At 43.0% G+C, this 21,428-nt stretch overlaps 1 protein-coding gene across 2 annotated transcripts; it reads left to right on the forward strand.

The window, feature by feature from the left end:
* Positions 1-1,122: 1,122 nt before the first annotated feature.
* ZC4H2 (zinc finger C4H2-type containing) lies at positions 1,123-19,936 on the forward strand. Of its 2 annotated transcripts, XM_005279512.5 has the most exons (5): positions 1,123-1,746; positions 13,129-13,300; positions 14,723-14,895; positions 16,682-16,844; positions 18,533-19,936. In XM_005279512.5, the coding sequence occupies exons 1-5, from the start codon at positions 1,694-1,696 to the stop codon at positions 18,644-18,646; spliced, it is 675 nt and encodes a 224-aa protein (XP_005279569.1). In that variant the 5' UTR covers positions 1,123-1,693; the 3' UTR covers positions 18,647-19,936. The 2 variants fall into 2 exon arrangements, with proteins under 2 accessions (XP_005279569.1, XP_005279570.2); XM_005279513.5 differs by lacking the exon at positions 16,682-16,844 and having other exon boundaries at positions 1,547-1,746; positions 18,533-18,769.
* Positions 19,937-21,428: the final 1,492 nt, after the last annotated feature.

Below are 21,428 nucleotides of genomic sequence, written 5' to 3' on the forward strand. Positions count from 1 at the left end.
TCCTGGTGAGGGACCCACAAGAGGGTTGAGATAGATGCCACCATCTGTTCAATAAGGGTGAATCTGCCTTGCCATTCAGGTAGCTTTGCTGGTGAAAGGAAGTATAATTTACACCTTCCTGTGCCCAATTTTCCAATATATTTCTTTGAGGTTGGCTGTTGCCCATTTATTTCAGACCATGTGTGTTGTTTGCACAGAGACATCAGGTGAAATTTCTTTTGTGGCTTAATTCCAGCTCAGCTGAGTACCCAGGAGATTTGTAGCCTTCCTCATCATGCCAGTTTATAAATGGCAATATTCCTCACAACAAGCACTGTTTGACACACGTACAACAGGGACTCCATGAGAACAAAGATCAATCTCTTCAGAGGAGACCAGCCGCGGCACAAATGCCTGCAGGTGACTGGAGCTACCCATTATGATACTACAGATAGTCAACAGTTTCCAGATTCGATGGACATAATTTTCACATCTGGTTGCCTAAAAGTTAGACACTTAAATCCATAGTCAAGTATCAAAATTAGTAGCTGGATTTTCAAAGCTCCCACAGTCAGAAATGTGGATGCTCATCACCTTTGAAAATTCGACCACTTAATCAGGCAACCAGATTTGAAATTTTATGTCTTAACCTCTTTAGGGTACGTCTACACTGCAAAAAAACAAAAACAAACACACCACAGCAGCGAGTCTCAGGCTGGGTCTACACTACCCGCCTGAATCAGCGGGTAGAAATCGACCTCTCGGGGGGATGCGACAATCGATCCCCGAATCGACACTCTTACTCCACCAGCGGAGGTGGGAGTAAGCGCCGTCGACGGGAAGCCGCAGAGGTCGATTTTGCCGCCGTCCCTACAGTGGGGTAAGTCGGCTGCGATACGTCGAATTCAGCTACGCTATTCGCGTAGCTGAATTTGCGTATCTTAAATCGACCCCCCCCCCTGTAGTGTAGATGTAGCCTTAGGGACTGTGAGACTAATTCATCAATGTATGTATATCTCTTTGAGATCCTCAGATGAAAGGTGCCTGAGGATCACTCTAAATCTTAATTTTTAATAACAAAGGTTACATTTGTGCTTTATTTCTTGTTTTGTATCACTTATATTGTCAGTTGTATTGACTCAGAGCGAAAACAAAATCCCAAAGAAGCCCCAGTGCCTGTGCATATCTTTGGACAACTGAGCATCAATTAAATGTCAAACATGAAACTGCATGTCTCTCAAAACTGTTGGAGCATTTTTTCTGTGTGATTTAATTTCCCTTTTCCTCAAAATCATGAATCTTTCCAACTGACTCTCAGTAGTCATTTATACGTCATTGTATCGTTTCAGTTAAAAGAGCAACAACCCACAACCCTCAGGGGGGAGGAACTTGGCTCCCTTACACTACTAGCAACCTTTGACATAATTAGCTGTGACAAATTGATTTAAAGTGTGGCTGCAGGAAGAGGAGTAAGAACGCTCTGCTCTGCCTTGTGGGCGTTGTAGTCTTTCCTCTTGCACATGCCTGGGCTGCAATAAGAAACTGGACTCTAACTCCCATAGTTCCCATTAGATTATACCGCACAGGCTCAGAGTCCATATGCCTGGAGTGGGTGGCTACATTGTGTCTATTGTATGGGTTGATTTTTGTTTTGTTTTGTTTTTTGGGGCTGGCATTTTGTACATCACGGGAGGTTTAAATTGGAGTGAAAAGCATGGCTGATGAGCAAGAAATCATGTGCAAACTGGAAAGCATCAAAGAGATCAGGTATGTTTTCTTTTGTGCAGCATCAGTAACACTAAGCTATTTTCCCTCTCCTTGAAGGAGTGAATGAGTTATTTATACCGATTTGAAGAAGCTACTGTTATGTTACAAAATAAAATAAAATAAAACACCCAACGAAAAACCCTGGGATGAAAGCTGGAGATAATGTTTTAAAGTAGGAAAAGAAGCATCTGCTGAGAGGGGTGCCGTGAAACATGCATTACAGGGCGGTGATTGTCATGTATTTCCAGGGAATTAGCCTTAAGTAATAAAAAGGGGAGGGAGGTGGCAGCTATGAATGGACAACTGGAGATCTGTTTTAAAGCAGTTGTGGTTTTTTAATTATTATTTATTCCGGTAAACTGTTAGGATTTTTTTTTTACCCATTCATTCCTAACATTCTTCTGGTTGGCTGCATCTAGGAAATTTTTGAAGGGAGGTGGGGGAGAAAATTACAGAATATAATGTATGTACGTGAGCCAAATATGCATCCAGAGTACAGAAGCTGCTTTGAAATCAGCGAGGTGGGGTTGGGAAGTGATTTTTTTTTAAATAACATTTATTCATTTGGCTGGAATCACTTATAATACCCTGCAAAAGTGTATGCATAGCTAATGCTTTGGGTAATATGCATTGCAACAGTGGCTTGCAGAGGAATTTGGGGGGTTCTTGTGGGGAGGGATTGAAAGGAAAGAAAACTGCATCTTGGGAGATCTGTTTAGCCAGTTTACTTCTCTCTCTCTCACACCCCCATTTGGAGAAGGAGTTAGGGTTAGGGGTGTTGTGTGAAGTCAGACTGATGAATGTTCTTTTCCTTGTTCCCTTCCTGTTGTTTATTGTGGTCCTCTCCTCTGAAGGAGTTATTGGGGGCATAGGGTAGAATGATGATGATGATGAAGCAGGAACACAATGGCACTAAGGCTGCTATTGCTTTCCCTTAAAGAGGTTTACCAGCAAGGCAGGAAGCTAGGTCTCTCCACTCTTCAGTGCAATCCAATATACCATTAATTTTTATATAGTGGCCTTCATAGAGTGAATCACAGGACATGTTGCAGGAAAAGTCAATCATAAGCAACAATGCATGGCACCAGGGTGGATTGTTTTGGCTGGCTTTAAACGCTCAGTTTGCGCCTTTTCGTTTATGAACGTGATGTTATGGTTACTGTCCGAGTTGCGTGCATTTAGCATGAATTTGTGCATTTAATAGCAAAAGCATGTAATAAGGAAAGTGCAATCATTTTGAAAGTAGCTGGGCGGAAGAACAAATAGCTGTGACTGGGCTATATATGTAGGTATTTATACCATACTCATCAGCATGGTGAGTTGTGTTTTTATATTTTTGTATCAGGAAAATGTAAGAGGTTATCTGTGGAGTGCGGGTGGGGAGGGGGAAATCAATAAAACAAAAAATAAAAAATGTCACTGTAGCATGGTCAATCGACTGAGAAAAGAAACTGAAATCAAACCACAGAATAAACAACAATTAAATTACTATAGTTTTTATAATCATTACACCTTTAACAAAATCTCCTAGTTGGAATACTGTCTGACTATGTCAAAGCAAATTATTCTACCATGCAAGGGCCAAGTCCTTCTTCATGCAAAGACTGCTCACATGAATAATGGTGGCAAGACCAGGCCCCAAATTATTTTTATATATAGTGTACCAAAATACATATAATGAGAGACAGGACAGTGAACATGTTCCAGATTAATACTGAGGCTCTGAAACTTCTGTGCTCAACTGCCATAATTGTCATCTTTTAAAACAGATCATCAGCCAGCTAGAAGTTCTGTTGAGACCTGATTGTTGTAAAATTGGATTTAAATATCTGATTTTCTGCTTGGTTGTTACAATACTTTGTATTTGGGAACATCAAGTACATTCAGTTTTTTGATTCAAAAGTGAATTTAACTGTAATTATTTAATTTGACACACTTCGCTGTTGTAGTTATTGGCCTTATTGTAAATTATAGTACCATGAAAGCGAAATGAAGATCTGTGAAATCTAAGAATCCTTCTACATCAAAGGGCTAAATCCTGATTACCATATTGACCTAAATAGACAGTCGCATTTAACTGGGACAGATCAGGTGTATAAGGCGTGTTGGTTTTGGCCCAAAATAGGCCAGATAAGAAATCATAAGCTCTGGATATTGGTACTTTTATGCCTGATTTATTTTAAAGTACATAAACAAATTTTATGTGCTTAAAAGGTTCCACCATACTCTAATTCAGTGGTTCCCAAACTTGTTCCGCCGCTTGTGCAGGGAAAGCCCCTGGCAGGCCGGGCTGGTTTGTTTACCTGCCGCGTCCGCAGGTTCGGCCGACTGCTGCTCTCAGTGGCCGCGGTTCGCTGCTGCAGGCCAATGGGAGCTGCTGGACGCGGCGCGGCCCGAGGGATGTACTGGCAGGTAAACAAACCAGCCCAGCCCGCCAGGGGCTTTCCCTGCACAAACGGTGGAACAAGTTTGGGAATCACTGCTCTAATTGTTGTTTATTTTAATTTGTGCTCTGTCTGCCCTGTTCCACATGCAGAGTTAAAAGGGCCTTTATAAATAAAATCACTAGCTGAAAAAAGCAAAATTTGCCCTATTGTTTTCTCTCACTTGATGTCTCTTTTGGAGATGAAGGGTGAGACCCTTTCCTATATTACGCCCAAGTTTTATATTTATTAAAGGGACTTTATTGGGGTTTCAGGGGATGTTAGGGCTTGATCCTGAAAACACTTCTATACATGCTTAATTGGAAATCAATGGGATTACTCCAGTCAGTAAATTTAAGTATGCATGTAAGGCCCCAATCCCGCAAAGACTTATACATGTGTTTGACTTTATGCATTGAGTAGTCCCATTGCTTTCAGTGCAACTACTCTCAGTGGTCAAACTAAGCACATATGTAAATCTATGCAAGATTGGGCTCCAGCATTCCCCCTGGGGAGAGAATGAGTGAGAGAGAGAATGAACCGCCCATGATAGATGGTAGTCACTTCCTGAGGACACTCAGGCCTGGTCTACACTAAAAAGTTAGGTCGAAGAAAGCTGCCTGAAGTCGACCTGTTAAAGTATGTGTCTACACTGACGGGTCCTTTACGCTGACCTAAATTGCCTCTAATGTCAACTTCTGTAATCTGCTTCTGTAAGAGGCGTAGCGCTTAATTCGATTTTCATGGGTAGACTGCGAGGTAGTGCAGATGCAGCGTTGTGTTCGACTTAATTGGCCTCCAGATGGTGTCCCACAATGCTCATCTGTGACCGCTCTGGAGATCATTCTCAATTCTGCTGCACCGCAGCCAGGTACACAGGAAACAGCCCCTCCCCTGCTAAAGCCCTGGGAATTTTTGATTTCCCATTTCCTGTTTGATCAGCATTGGGAGCATGCCAGCTTGAGCACAGTTTGAGTACACCCCAAACGCGCTCCAGCGTGGTCTGCACAGGAAGTGGTGGATCTCATCGCTGTGTGGGGAGAAGAGTCTGTGGAGGCAGAGCTCCGATCCAGCAGAAGAAACGCTGATATTTATGCAAAGATCGCTCCTGGAATGGGGGAGAAGGCCTACACGAGGGACACACAGCAGTGCCTTGTAAAAATAAAAACTTCGCCAAGCGTACTAGAAGGCAAGGGAGCCGAACAGTCATTCTGGTGCTGAACCCCACACATGCCGGTTCTACAACGAGCTGCATGAGATTCTCGGAGGTGACCCTACCAGCACCCCCACAGGCAATGTGGACACCTAACAGATGTGTGAGTCTAGGGACAACAAGGAGGACGATATGGTGGATGAGGAAGAGGAGGAGGAGGAGGAGAATGGGAGACTGGCGAGTGGTGGATCCATTCTCCCCAAGAGCCAGGAAATATTTTTAACCCCGGAGCCCTGTGGGTCGCAGGACATGATGGTAGCCGACCGTGATGCTGGGGAAGGCACCTCTGGTGAGTATACAATTACAATGAAAATCCAGTTAAACTTTAGCGGGCACACGCATTCGGTGGTATTGCATGTTTACTGTGAAGAAAAAGCAAGGTGCTGTAATTCTCTACTTACAAGAGGCCGCTCCAGCTACGCAGACGGTGACCCCCTGGAAAAGACTGTTTATGTGGACTGGGATAGCCCAGGAATCCTCCATGGATATCTCTAGGAAACTTTCATGGAATTACTCTGCAATCCTTTGCAGAAGGTTTCTGGGCAGGGCAGTCTTATTTCTTTCACCATTGTAGGACACTTTCCCCTGCAACTCCTGAATTAATTCTGCTGGCATCATTGCGGTACACAGCATAGCAGCATAAGGACTGGGTATATACCCAGATGCTTGCAGCATTTCCTTCCTTTCCGCCTCTTACCCTCAGGAGACTGATATCTTATAGGATTGCCTAGGGGAAACGGGGGAAGTTCTCATTAAAAGTGCTCTTACAAGAAAAAAAGGGGCATGTAGACCCCCTGCACACATACACACATTCCAGATCGCCAAACCACACGGCCGCTAATGTGCCTTTACTGTGCCCGGCATGGGTTGGCAAGTGGGTTAATGTGGCTGATAGGGGATTGGGGCCCCACATGAGAGATTCCGCAATTTGGGAGTGAAAACGTTCCCCCCCCACCCCATTCGTAAACAACTTCCAGTGGTGCTATGGGGAAGGCCCATTGTTCAACTAGCTACCTCTGCTGCTGACATGAGCCTGCCATAAACTTCATTAAAAGTGTGGTCACCCATGATCTGGGGTGGGGCCTACTCACCATGGGTGGAGCAGCAAAACGGCACAGTGAACGGTTACAGATTCTGATTATGTTATGGCTTGCACCTAGTGTAATAAAGGTGGGTTTTTTTGTTTTGTTTTGTTTTGTTTTATGAAAGCAGCCTTGCTGTGGACACATTTTATTCATGTACAATGGCTCCTTTATTTTTTCCAATTACTGACAGCTGGAAGTGTGTCCTTCGGCGTTTCATCAACACCTGACTTTTGGTGATTAGAAGGAGGAGAAAGAGAACGCGGGAGGACATGGTCACTGAGATAATGAACGCCTCTGGGACAGCTGACACAGAGCTGAGAGCGTGGAGAATTTCACTGTCTGAAAAGTTAGACATGGACATGGAGAGCAGGAAAGCTTCTAATGAGCAAGAGCGTGTGGCGTAGGATGAGATGCTTCGGATTATGAGGGACCAAGCAGACATGTTGATGCATCTGGTTGAACTGCAGGAACAGAAGCAGGAGGGTAGAGTCCCTCTGCAGACCCTGGTGAACAGCCAGCCAGCATCGCCTGGCATAGAATCACCCTCTCTTAAGCGTTCCCTGATGCGTGGGCAAAAAGTCCATTATCCCTTTCACTTAACTCCGGGGGAGGGTACAAGGAAAAGAAGGCACTCATTCACAGACCTTTGATGGTCTGGAATGAGGTGTTACGTTACACAGCTGAAAATGTTTCTCCCGTTCCAACTTTACAACCCCTTTTCCCCAAGGTTACCTTTTTTTCTGTTCTCCCTCTTTACTTATGTTTGTTAAATAAAGTAAATGGATTTGAGAAATAAATGTTCTTTATTGAGTAGAAGCAGTGGGCTTGGGTGGGGGGTTGGCTTTACAGGGACAGTGATACAAGGCAGGTGAAGGTTTGGGAAAGCACATTGGAGACAAGCAGTTCACATTACTGTGACTCATTATTGAAACGTCTTTTCAAAGCCTCGCATATACACAGCGCCCCTTGCTGTACTCTTCTTATTGCCCTGGTGTCTGGCAGCTCAAAAATGGCTGCCATGAGATCTGTCTCAACTGCCCACCCTTGCAGAAAAATGTCCCCCTTTTTTTCCCAGATATTATGGACCACACAGCAGGCAGCTATAATCATGGGGATGTTCTCTTCACTAAGGTCTAACCTTGTTAGGAAACTTCTCCAGCGCCCTTTCAAATGACCAAAGGCACATTCAACCACCTTTCTGCACTTGCTGAAGTTATAGTTGAACCGTTTCTTACTGGTGTCCAGATGGCCGGTGTATGGTTTCATGAGCCATGGGAACAAGGGATAGGCTGGGTCCCCCAGGATAACTATAGGCATCTCAGCGTTGTCAGTGTTCATTTTGTGGTCTGGAAAGAAAGTCCCAGATTGCAACTTTTTGAACAGACCCGAGTTCCTAAAGATGCGCGCATCATGAACCTTTCCCGATCATTCTACCTTGATGTCGGTGAAACACCCCCTGTGATCCACCAGCGCTTGCAACACCATTGAAAAGTATCCCTTTCGGTTTATGTACTCTTTGGCAAGGTGGTCTGGTGCCGAGATGGGGATATGTGTGCCATCTGTCGCCCCACCGCAATTAGGAAACCCTATCACAGCAAAACCATTCACTATGTCGTGCACATTTCCCAGACTCACTACCCTTCGTAGCAGAAGTCGGTTAATGGCCATGCATACTTGGAGCACAGCCGCTCCCACGGTTGATTTACCTACTCCAAATTGATTCCCCACTGACCGATAAATGTCTGGTGTTGCAAGCTTCCAAATAGCGATCGCCACTCACTTCTCCACTGTCAGAGCAGCTCTCCTTTTTGTGTTGTTGAACTGCAGGGCAGGGGAAAGCTTTGCACAAAGTTCCTGGAAGGTGGCCTTCTGCATTCAAAAGTTCTGCAGCTACTGCTCATCATCCCATACCCGCAAAATGATGCGGTCCCACCAATCAGCGCTTGTTCCACGGGACCAGAAATGGCGCTCAACAGAGTGCACCTGCTCTGTGACTGCCAGCAGCAACTGTGAATTGTTTTTTTTCAATGGCTTGCAGCAGGGCTGCTTGCAAGACATCGCTATGTTCCGGGCGGCAGACCCTACTTCGGCTCTGGAAATACTGCAGGAGAAGGCGCAAGGTATTTGAGATGCTCACAGCAAGAGGGCACAACTGAGCAGGCTGGGATATGGCGCATGTACGGCGGTTTTAAGGTGCAAAAACCACTGGGTTGTTTGCCATTGAGCACAGTGCATCATGGGATGCCAATGCAATGTTCCCATTCTCCCCTGTGACAATGTTTTGGTCCCTTGAGGCATTGCACAGACTTCCCAACACACACTGCGGCAAGTTGCACTTGGGGATAGCTACCCACGATGCACTGCTTTGTGCATCGATGCAGGCACTGCTAGCGAGGATGCATTCCATCGAGACAATGAGCACGGTGTGGCCACGCACTATCGACTTAATTAATTTGGGGGCTCGAGGTCCAATTAGATAAAGTCGACTTGATTTTTGTAGTGTAGACAAGCCCTCAGACAGTATGGTGAAGAGGGCAGTATAGGAACTTAGAATGGAAAAGAATAGAAATGAGAGCAGTATCAACTATGTAGGCTAGGTTCCAAATTTAGGGTTTTTTTTCCCAAAAATAAATATTTTAAATGCCCTAATATTAGTGGAAATGTCTTCATAATTCAGGTGTACTTTGTTTTTTAATATTAAACGTTTATTGTTTGGGTTGGAACAGTCCCCTGAAACTCCAATGTTGTTGCATTCTGGCAGCACACTGGAACTAGAAAATGAAACTGACTAGTAACAGCAAAGAAATACCTTGCAACGCCAGCAACAAAAGTGCCATGTGAACACCTGTTCTCACTTTCAGGTGACATTGTAAATAAGAAGCAGGCTGCAATATCTCCTGCAAATGTAAACAAACTTGTTTGTTTTAGTGATTGTCTGAACAAGAAGTAGGACTGACTGGACTTGTAGGCTCTAAAGTTTTACATTGTTTTGTTTTTGAGTGCAGTTATGTAACCAAAAAAAATCTAAATTTGTAAGTTACACTTTCACGATAAAGAGATTGCACTACAGTACTTGTATGAGGTGAATTGGAAAATACTATTTCTTTTGTTTATCATTTTTTACAGTGCAAATATTTGTAATCAAAATAATATAAAGTGAGCACTGTGCACTTTGTATTTTGTGTTGTAATAGAAATCAATATATTTGAAAATGTAGAAAAACTTCCAAAAATATTTAATTTCAATTGGTATTCTATTGTTTAGCAGTGCGATTAATTACGATTAACTTTTTTAATCACAATTAATTTTTTTGAGTTAATCGCGTGAGTTAACTGCGATTAATCGACAGCTCTACTTTTGTGGTGGCTACAAGAACTTGACCAAGTATAAGGGACAGTATAATTAATATATTTACTTTTTAAAATTACATAATGTCTATTTAAAAGTGCATATATTTTGATTGAATCCCTCTGTCCCACCCTACTCTTGCTTCCAAATGTACTGGTGCAACCCCCTCTTCCTTTGCAAAGTCCCATTGAGGTCAATGGCACGGCACATGGAGTCAGAGTTCAGTGCTAACAGATCTGGATGCAGGACTGGGGCCTTAGATTGTAAACTCTTCTGGGCATTGACTGTCTTCTGTCTGAGTGAGAATGCCTCGCATATTATGGATGCTCCTGGAAAGCACATAATTAATAACAGTGCACTGAAAAATTCACATTACTCACAGTGCGTAAAGTTAAGCACTTGTGTAAATCTCTGTAAGATTGGGCCCTAACACTGTAAGAATAACAAATTTTAATACCAGTTGCTCTAATTCTCTTAATCCTCGCACTCAAAAGTAATAAATCTTAATATAAAATAAATATGCATCATTTTCTAAAACTGTTAAGACATCATGCACATCCTGTCTCCTCAGTAGATGAAAGACCTCTCTCCAAACTCTTGTAAATTTGTGAGTTCTAGAGAGTTGTATGATACGTTTTTCTTCTTAATTTTCATCAGATTATCAGTTATGAATGTTTGCTTCATATAGAGAAAATGGCACTATTAATCCTGAAAGTAAAAAATATGACAGCTTTATTATTATTACTAAATAACTCCCCAGAGTTTACTATGGTTGTTTTAAAAACCCTTAAGTGACCATTAATTCGTCACAGAGGCTAATATACTTTTGATTTGGGCCACTGGAACTGAAGTCCAGTCAGCAACTACTTTCTTGTTGAAATAAGCACTGCCTCTGGCTGCAGAAATCAATGCATTCAGGTGGCCGTTTGTTTTGACAAAATGATCTCTGGCTTGATGAGGGGATGACTTTTATCAATATAATGCTTTTATAGCTGACTGTTTTTTTCCAGCCGTTTTTACTTTCATGGGCTGATTCTGATTCTTCAAAACTGGGACAGTTGGCTTCCTTTTAAAAAAATGTTTGTATCTATATAAAGCATGTAATATTCTCTTTAATAATACATGGCATCTACCATATGAAATATACATGCCTATACCTTAGGGTTGCCACTCATCTGGATTTTACCCAGGCAGTCCAGTTTTTGGCTTCTGTGTCTGGGTGCCATTTAGGGTTGCCAGGAGCCTGGTTTTTGACTGGAAAGTCTGGGTCAAAAAGGGGACCTGGCAGTGTCTGGTCAGATGTGCTGATGGACATCAAAAGTCTGGTTTCTGTGGAATGAGGGGAGGCGCTAGGTCATTAACCCACACCAGCCCCTGTTCAGCTGGGGCTGCCTCCTGCCTGCAGGCAGGCTTCTAGTCATGCTGCAGCAGCTCCCATTCCAGCTCTGGAGCAGAGGGAACCCAGTTCTGTGGCAGGGGTGTGTGTGTGTGTGTCTGGTGGGGTACGTGGAAACAATTCAGCAAGCAATGGGGGTGGGGGGAGAGAGGAGCGAGTGATGGGGGAGGGGGCAGAGTGGGGTCTTGGTGGAATAGGCAGGGTAGGGCGCGGGTCTTTAGGGGTCTGGTTACCAGCAATTAGAAAGGTGGCAACCCTACTGTAACTGTAAAATATTCATCTAAGTGAATATCTTTGTAAATATCTCTGGGTGACCTCTGAGTCGATCCAATTCCATGTCTGACTTTGTACTGTGCACACCTCTGCTTCCAGCTTTTCTACTCCCCAGTGTAATGGTGCTGATCAGAAGCAACATTAATCCAACGTCTAGAGGGAGATTTTTTATTTTTAAGGCTGTTTTTAAAATGTCTCATGTGATGAAGGACTTCGTTGTATTTTGTTCCAAAGAAGCATGTAAAATTTCATTCAGGATTTTTTTAAGAAATCTCCTTTTATTGATATTATCAGTGTTGGACATTTCTGCTATGGGTATGTTACACCCTAGAAAAATAACCCATGGTGCAGTGTTTTGGATCTCCTGCAGTTATCTCAGTCCCATCCATAAAACTCATGATAGGAGCCAGAATTTTTTACCCAAGGACTTGATCCTGGTCCATTTGAAGGTCTTTGGTCAGATTTTGATTTCTCAACAGAATTATCACAGTTCCTCTGGTTTTCATTTTCGATCTGTTTGAAGCTATAGACTACTTTAAAAATGCACAGGGGAGGGATCAGAAGTACTGGAGGATTAGGCAGGTATTGTATTTGTTCTTGGAATTGGACACAAGGGATGTAAGAGGAGGGGTAACAGAAGCAACTCCAAAACCTTCACAATAGCAGAGTTGGTGGGCACAGTTCTGATGAAAGCAGGGGCTGCATCTCTAAGATCATGTCTTTGGAAAGTGAAGATTGGAATACAATTGAATCATGGCCTGGCTAAACTGGATTGGGAACTAGAACAGGTTCCTGACTGTCTGGGCAACTGTTTTAAAATGGAGATGGTCATGAAGCAGTGCCAATTCAACTAATAGTAAGCATAGCTCTGCTATGTTGCTTAAACAGCCAGTCCCTCTCTCCTAGCTTTGGAGGGAAAGACATTGCTCCAGACTCCATAGCTTTTATGTGTAGAAATATGGGGTTGCATCATTTTAAAAAGAAGAAACAAAAACTGGAATGTAGAACAAAGGGAGCTGCAGTTACAAATAGCATTAAAGGGGCTGGAGGTCAGCAGAAAACTGAGACTACCCTGTGGACTGCAGGTGGAATTTTAGATGCTTTGAAATGCCATCAGAACTTTTGATATCTTGGAGCATCCTTTGTATAAAGCAAAAGTCGGCATTTTAGTGTCTCAGTCTACTGTCGAGATTGTTGGCATTTGCATCCCATACTCCATTTCTCAAAAGCTCCTTTAAAGCCTAGCAGGAATGAACATTTCTCTAGAATTTCCTCTCTCGTGATTAAGGTTTAATCATGACTGATACAATGCTGAACACAATTGTCCTGGTCTACAGTAACTGCTAAATCATGGTAAATTTCATGTAATCTAACTCTATTGTCCAGTACAATAAAAAAGTTTTAGTGGAGACAAGACCAGTGACAGAGTTGGGATTATAACCCAGGAGTTCCCTGATTCCAGGATTCTGCACAGTCCACCCCAGTCTTTCAAAGATATACTTTAGTTCTGACCTTATCAACTTTTGCCAACCCCTTGCTATCGATGTGAACACATTTGCTTGTGTGATGTCTCTGAGCAAACAGAATTTACATTGACATTACGGCAGTTGTCCCTTTATATTTGTAATTTTTGGTGGGTTGTAGGAATAAGACTTTGCAGATGGAAAAGATCAAGGCACGCCTGAAGGCAGAGTTTGAAGCCCTGGAATCGGAGGAGAGGCACCTGAAGGAATACAAGCAGGAGATGGACCTTCTGCTGCAGGAAAAGATGGCCCATGTGGAGGAGCTGCGGCTGATCCATGCTGACATAAATGTGGTATGTAGCAGAGGGATTGTGGGCAGGATATACTTTATATATAGTTCCATATGGATTGTCCTAAGGATATACAGTTGACAGATTAGAGATATGCCACTTGAGCTTTCCTGACAGCATGAAAGGATTATATAGATTGTATCAAATGAGTTAAAGTTAGTCACTGTTAGTGCTTGTCTGTATCAGGCAAAATGATTTTCAATAATAGACCTGGGAGGGATTTAGGTCAAAGGGAACGAACAACCAAACCCATTGCTGCTGCGATGGTACCAGCAGCCATAGTAACGTTATTCTGACTCTTCCTAGCAAATAACCCTCTTAGTGCTGCCTAATTTAACACCTAGAACCTGGGAGGCTTTGGCAGCTGTCTGGGATTTGGGTTGTTTTCTTTTTGGGAAGCAGGGATAGTGGGATGGTTTGTTATGTTTGCATAGTGCCTAGAATCAGGGAGCCTCGATTTCTCCCTGAGACAACTAAGCACAGCTGCAATACAAATAGTAAAACAAGCAGGAGAGTGAAGGATATTAATACAAAATAGGGAGACTAATTATTAGAGGGGTACACTGGAGAGTGCTGAGGATTTGTGAACTGCTGGGTTTGCAAAACCATTCTGAATTAGCAACTCCATTCACCTGCAATTTTAAACTCACACTTTTCTTAAGGGTGAGTAAATATTTTTAAAATGTTGAGCTAAAGGGAAGCCTGGGCTCTGTATTAGGGATGGGAAATCTCCCAAACTGTGGGTAGGCAGAAGTGGGTGCCTTGAATATATGGCACATACACCACCTTCATTTGTCATTAGAATTTTCTCACCCCCTCCACTCCCTGCTTCTCTTTCACGCTGTCCCACTTGCACTTGGTGTTTCCCTCAGATTATCTTTCTCTCTGCTGCTTCTCTCCCTCTCTTTCCCAAGTGGAACATGAACTCAACAACATCAGAGTTAAACTTTTGAACCCAGGGGGTATTTGGAAAGGCTTGAAATAATGCAAATGAGTTGGCCCTGCCCCAGTGGAGATTTTTTTTTAAGGGTTATTTTTATAACCTTTCTTGAGAATCTTTCCAAAGTGCCCGCATTTGGTGATCCAGCTAAGCGGTTATCACACTTGCCTTCCTGGGCTGCTGTGCAGAGGAAGAAGGAGGTGCAAGCTGAATCCTTTCTTGACACTACCTCTCACTTGTTTAACACAAAAACATTGCCCGGCCTAATTGCTTCCAGCTGCTTTTTCCCTGCCCATATTCCACCCCACAGAATGTTAATTCCTTATTTGGCCATTTCATTGTCTGCCTATTCTGCACCCATCTGAATGTAAAAAGCTCCACTTTCTAAAGGGCAACATCATCTTTGCACTCTGCCACCTCTGGCTGATGAATCAGAGAGCTGTGAATGGAGCAATCTGTTAAACAAATGTTATCTCCTGTTTCAGATGGAGAACACCATCAAGCAGTCTGAGAATGACCTCAACAAGCTCTTGGAGTCCACTCGGCGCCTGCATGAAGAGTACAAACCCCTGAAGGAGCACGTAGATGCCCTACGGATGACTCTGGGCTTGCAGAGGCTGCCAGATCTGTGTGAGGAGGAAGAGAAACTCTCTCTTGAGTAAGTCTCTAGAATCTAGATCAAACATTATTTGGCCTTGTAACCAGTTATGATTCTGTTGGCATTTTGTCATTTTTGTTTCTGGGCCCAGCTGGAAGGTAGGAACTCAGAGGCAATCATGAAAAACAAAATTAATTGAAAGTGGAGGAAGCATGTATGTGCGACAGAAATTAGCCAGCCTTTTACAAGCCTCCATAAGGGTTCTGTCTGAATATGGGGCAAAGATCAAAGTTACATTTAGATCAGCCAAAGCTGCAAACCTCAGCTCTGACCTGTAAATTAAAGGGTGTTTGAATCTAAGGTTTTGGTTCTACTCTTATCTCTAATTTTACATTACATGGTACTTTTTCCAAAGGATCCATTTCTTCCATTTGAGTAGCAGGTATGGGTATAATGCAAGGGAGGAGAGGAACCCAAAACTATCACCCACACTATGTCTTCTACTACATGGGTGGCTTTAGTGAGTCTTGGTCAGAGTTCAAATTTGTGCTACAGCTATTAAAAAAAAAATCACAGAATCTAATCTGGTAAACTGTGGCTGAATCCAGATGTTTGGATCTATGGAAGAAATGTAAAGGATATGCTCTTCTTTTTGAAAACCAGGGAGGACGTTAACGTTTCTATCGAGAATGGCCCATCTAGCCTTGTATCCAGCAGAGACCAACCCTTCATGCTTGAAGGGAAGGGGACAAATTCTCTGCTTTGGCTCATGTGATCTTATTGGGTGATTTCTTCCTGATCCACTATGAATAATCTGATCCTCCTGTGGTCTTAAATATATAAAATCAACTCTTACCCCTGGAACATATTAAATTAATAATTATGCAGTTCATCCCTTGCTGCAGAATTGTGCTCCAAAATCTCAGTTTATATTAAAAACAAAGAATAAAAAACATGTCTTAGTGCTTCTTGATGCAGATAAAACTTTGAAAACAAGAACCTGAAACATAGTATATCAGCTTTGCTATAATTATTCCACTAACCAGTTACATGATTGACTCTGGCTCAGTAACATTAAAAAATTCACAAAAACCTAGATATTGAGAGTGGATGGAATTCATTACTTGACAAGTCTTCTCCATGTATATTAGGATGATCCTTAATGAATGATTGGCGGTGGGCTTGTGGTTTTGGCCACATGTAGTATTTTAACTATTGTCATTATCCCATTTTAAAAAATTTGGTCCAAATGAGTCCTTGGTGCAAGTCATTTGATTCTAGAAGAAGAAAACCAGAGTTGAATTTGGCCCGTGATGTTTTAGCACAGAAGTGTGTTCATGCATCCGACAAAGTGGGTATTCACCCATGACAGCTCATGCTCCAATACGTCTGTTAGTCTATAAGGTGCCACAGGACTCTTTGCTGCTGTTACAGATCCAGACTAAGGCCAGGTCTACACTAACCCCCTAATTCGAACTAAGGTACGGAACTTCAGCTACGTGAATAACGTAGCTGAAGTTCAAAGTACCTTAGTTCGAACTTACCTTGGTCCGCACTCGGCAGGCAGGCTCCCCCGTCGACTCCGCGGTACTCCTCTCGCCGAGCTGGAGTACCGCAGTCGACGGCGAGCACTTCCGGGTTCGACTTATCGCGTCCAGACTAGACGCGATAAGTCGAACCCAGAAGTTTGATTGCCAGCCGCCGAACTAGCGGGTAAGTGTAGCCAAGGCCTAACACGGCTTCCCCTCTGATACTTAGCACAGAAGAGTCATTACAAATCAATGCTTGTTAAATAAATAAACGACAGGCCAGCAGTTGATTATAATTTTGGTTTGTTTTTGTATAGTTACTTTGAAAAGCAGAAAGCTGAATGGCAGACAGAACCCCAGGAACCTCCCATTCCAGAATCTCTGGCTGCAGCTGCAGCTGCTGCCCAACAGCTACAAGTGGCTAGGAAACAGGACACCAGACAGACAGCAACTTTCAGACAACAGCCACCTCCAATGAAGGTGAGGCGTTATCTCTTGGGGGTCAAATACACAGGCTTGTCTCTTGGGTGATTGGAACATATGTTCATAAAGGAATTAGCACTAAAAATAATGATGTGCCCAATTCTTATTTTGCCTGCTTTAGAGTAAACCAAGGGCAATTCCCCTGAAGTTAAAAGAGCTGCACCAGTCAGTGAGAGGTCAGAATCAGGCTCTGTATCTTGTATGACTCCCCCTGTAGGGACTCTTCAGTCATAGGACAGGTACTGCCAGTTTCTACTCTCTGTGCTTCCTGAGCTTGAGAAACATTATTGTCACAAGGAGAAAATATCAGGTACTAATGGGTTCTTCAGCCCAGCAGAGAAAGGCATGACAAGAACTAGTGGCTGGAAGCTAAAGCCAATTTCAGATTAGACATATGTCACACATTTTTAACAGAGAAGATGATTAACCATTAGAAGAAACTACTAAGTCTATATCTACACTACAACTTATGTCGGCATAATTTATGTCACTCTCCTGGTAGGGGGAATAAACCACTCTCCTGAGCAGCATAAATTACACCGGCATTATGTGCACAGCACTACATCGGCGGGAGAGCGTCTCCTGCCAGCATAGATTCTGCCGTTTGCGGAGGTTGTTTTATTATGCCGACGGCAGAGCTCTCTCGCGTCAGCATAGTGTCTTCACTAGGCGTGCTGCAGCAGCGCAGATACATTGGTACAGCTGCGAGCACTGTACACGTAGACAGGGCTAAGGAAAGTAGTGGAGTCTCCATCTCTTGATGTCTTCAGATTAAGACTAGATGCCTTTCCGAGGGTATGCCTACTGGATGTGGAGGTGTAACTTCCAGCTTGGAGAGGCGTACCTGTGCTAGTTTTGACTGTACTAGTATGCTTAAAACTAGACTTGAAGCTGCAGCTACATGTGTGCCGGGATGGGCTAGCAACTCCAAGTATCCTACGTATGTATTTTGGGTGGCCAGCCTGCTCCACCGCCCATGTAGCCATGGCTACATTGCTTCTTTTTAGGGCACTAGTTCAATCAGAGCTAGCATGGGCACGTCTCCCCAAGCTAGAAGTTACATCTCCAACTCCACTGCAGACATATCCTGAAAGATATGGTTTAGTCAAGCACAAGTTATTGGGCTCAATACAGGGATAAGTGAGTAGAAGTCTATGGCCTGTTGTATACAGGGGGTCAAACCAGATGATCTAGATAGAGGTGCCTTCTGACTTAAAATCGATGAAATCACAGCTGGCCTCCTAAACAATTTTTCTGATACAGTCAGACATTGTCAGTACAAAAATCTTGAAAATGTGAGGGAAAGCTCAAAATAAATTTGAATTTAATATCAAAATAAATGATGAAGTGGGGTTGCACTGGCAGTTTTATTCATTTGAAAATTTAATTCAATAAATCCTTTAGTTTTCAACTGACCTGAAGTTGCTGTAGGATCTAGGAACCTTGCCGCAGAATTTAGTTCCAGTTCGCCACTGAGTATGCAGGGCCTTACTTATTTTTCCTGTACAGTAAGTTAACTTATTAGAGCAGGTAACATGCTCAATAAGCAATGTGTCTCAACAGAACTTCATGGGTTTATTACCTCACAGAGAAATAGGTTGCTAACAGGGTCCTGGTCCATGACTGGGACTCCTAGATACTATTTCAATACAAATAAATTAATAAGATGTAACATTGCATTGCAGGCCTGTTTATCATGTCACCAGCAAATTCATCGGAATGCACCGATATGTCCACTCTGCAAAGCAAAGAGCCGGTCTCGGAATCCCAAAAAACCCAAGAGGAAACAGGATGAGTGAAACACAGAAAATCCATGGAGAAAACATGTGACCCATCCTAATCCCTTTCCAGTAGAACTGTAAACGTGGCCAGTTTATTGAAGTGCAGACTTAAGTATGACTTACCCATTGTTTTCTAGCTAATGTGACGTAAGCACAATGTTTCTGTTCCGTCTTAATTTCCATCCAGTCCTCACATTCTGGTTTTAGGAGAAGTGCTGATGGTGCTACACTTCAACATTTTAGTCATTCCATCTTTTTGACTCCTAAGCCAAATGGAACTTCTAATGCAAGTAGTCTGAATGCCGATGAGCGCATTGTAGATCTGATTGCAGAGAACGACAGATGATCCCTCCTGTGAAGATATATTTGAGGATACATGTTTCCTAGTTAAATACATTAGACCTAAGGTACCACTACTGTACTTGCCAAAATGTCCCTGTGTTTTTTCTATCTCTACACTGTTTGCCACACAGTATCTTTTGCTAAAAAGCAGGCACTGTCTATAAAACCAGAATATTCTTAATGATCAAGTGTTACTACAGCAAGTTGTTGTTTTTTTTTTTTGAGAGAGAGAGAGTTGTTGCTAAAAGATTACTCTAATTTTCTCCTAACAGAAACCCACTTGAGGCACAGAAGTTGCTGAATATCCATTTGCTATGCTAAAGACCCATGCCTTGACCTAACCAGCAAGATTACATGGGCTAGATATAGAGTAAAACTCAGCGTATCCAAGGATTTGGTGGTATATCTGAAATGACCAGGAAAAATAGGGATATGGGCACACGGGAGATAAACATATAGTTCAGTTTTATGGGGTTTGATTGTATTGTTCCTACAGAACTGGATTAAAATTTGAGAAGGGGATTAAGCCATTGTATCCATATTAATATTAAATGATGTTTAGCATCTTAATTAGGCCATTTTCAGCAATCATAAAACAGACTTCAATTCAATTAAGAACTAACTAAGGCCTCAACAGCATTTGTGGATTCCTGGGCTCTGCAGCCAAATAGCTAATTCTAGTTCTTCAGGGGAAATCATAAAATACCCTGGATTTTAGTGATCATTAACTGCAATATTAGCCATTCTAAACCTCCTTTCCCCCTTACAACTGTGGGTCAAAATCAGCTTTAGAGTAGGCAGGTACAACGCCCATTGAAGTCATAAGGAATTTCACTTGTGCACTCCTCAGTAGTACTGGTTGAAAATTTTATGGTGAAAACTGAGTTTTTGACAAAAGGAAGTTTTCACCAGATGAGTGCACTTTCCTATAAAAACTTCTTGTTTTTCAACAAAAAAAAATAAAAATTTTCCACAGAAAAAAGCCATTTTCCAACCAGCTCTACTCCAGAGCTGATTTCCACTTCTTGCTCTACACATGTGCCAACAGAGCTCTGGCTGGAGTATCTATCAGATTCCCCCGATATAGGGTGAGCGCCTTTCCTTATTTCAGCCAAAGTAAGAGTAGCTTCTCTGAGGAAGGGCAAGAACAGGGACCTAGAACCTCCTGGTTTCTAATCCCAACTATACCACTTAGTCCTGGTGCCTTGAGAACATAACTAACTGCTTTGTGATTGACACTCTTCAGTAGGCCTGATAATACTGACTTGTCTCACAGGGGGATTGTGCAAATTAAAGAGCCTTGAATATTAAGAATATTTCTAAAGTACTAAATATTCTTTTCAATAACACTTGGGATTACAGAAGGAGGGAGCCCCTTCCCTAGGTTTTTATCCTCCCCTCTCCATTGCCCCAATCCTTCATCCATACTTGTGCTGGAGTGGTTGTATTAAGGCAGAGGACCCCAAACTGTGGGACATCCCCCCACAGGAGGGCATGGAGGAATGTTCAGGTTTGGGGGGGCCCCAGGCCAGCCCCCATGGAGAGCGGAGAGGGAGGGACATCCAGCCCCTCTCTGCCCCCAGTTCCGCTCCAGCCCCAGTTTGGGCCCCCGGCTCCCGATCCTGAACACAGCTCCACTCTCAGCCCTGGGCCCTGACCCGGCTCCTGACCACAGCTCCTCAAGGGTGGGGGTGGGGGGGGGAGAATAGATTCCCCATTCCAAGGGGAGGCGTGACAGAAAAAGTTTGGGGACCACTGTATTAAGGATTTTTGTTTGTTAGTTAAACACAGAATAAGCCACACCCTGGCCTCTGGTGAGGAGACTTTACTTGCTACTGGGGACCGTACAAGCCCACATAAAAAGCTTTTGCTGGCCAAAGCACATGAATTACCCTAAGGATTAGGAAGGCAAAGGCTTGGGGTCCCAGGAAATGGTGGGAGTGGCAGCCAGGATGGTGAAACTTGCTTCAGTCGTCTGTCTGTTCTTCTGTATTTTCCCCACAAAGTCTCTTCCTTTAAGGACCACAAAGGGAATGATGGGTGAAATAGCTCTTCCCCGCTCTAATTTGTCTACCAGTTAGACCACGTTTCTAACATACCAGTTTTAGTTAATTAATTTCCAGACCCACATTTTCTTTCTTGTTCACTTCTCAACACCATCCTAGAGTTTTATCAGTACACCTTTGAGTTTGGACTAATTCCGTTTTTCTGTCTGGTTTTCTTGCACCTGTTTATACCATTCTGCATAAAGAATAACTTGACCTACTTTTCATGATTAATTCCCAACAGGCAAAACATTATAGGCCCAGTTGTCCCAACGGGATTTTATTGAAGTGAGCCACTTATTGCAAGTTTAGTTCATCTTGTAGCGTTGTAATAATTTCATAACCATATAAACATCTATCAGCAGCGAGAGCACTCAGAACCTTCTGCTCCTGAAAATACAGGCCTCTACCAC

Source organism: Chrysemys picta, chromosome 9 (assembly GCF_011386835.1).
Source record: "Chrysemys picta bellii isolate R12L10 chromosome 9, ASM1138683v2, whole genome shotgun sequence".
Classification (NCBI taxonomy): Eukaryota; Metazoa; Chordata; order Testudines; family Emydidae; genus Chrysemys; species Chrysemys picta.

Bases quoted from the DNA above. Each gene is read 5' to 3' on its own strand.
- ZC4H2 (XM_005279512.5), top strand. From the start codon at position 1,694: ATGGCTGATGAGCAAGAAATCATGTGCAAACTGGAAAGCATCAAAGAG. The intron at 1,747-13,128 runs GTATGTTTTCTT...GGTGGGTTGTAG, and splicing joins GAAAGCATCAAAGAGATCAG to GAATAAGACTTTGCAGATGG. The intron at 14,896-16,681 runs GTAAGTCTCTAG...GTTTTTGTATAG, and splicing joins GAAGAGAAACTCTCTCTTGA to TTACTTTGAAAAGCAGAAAG.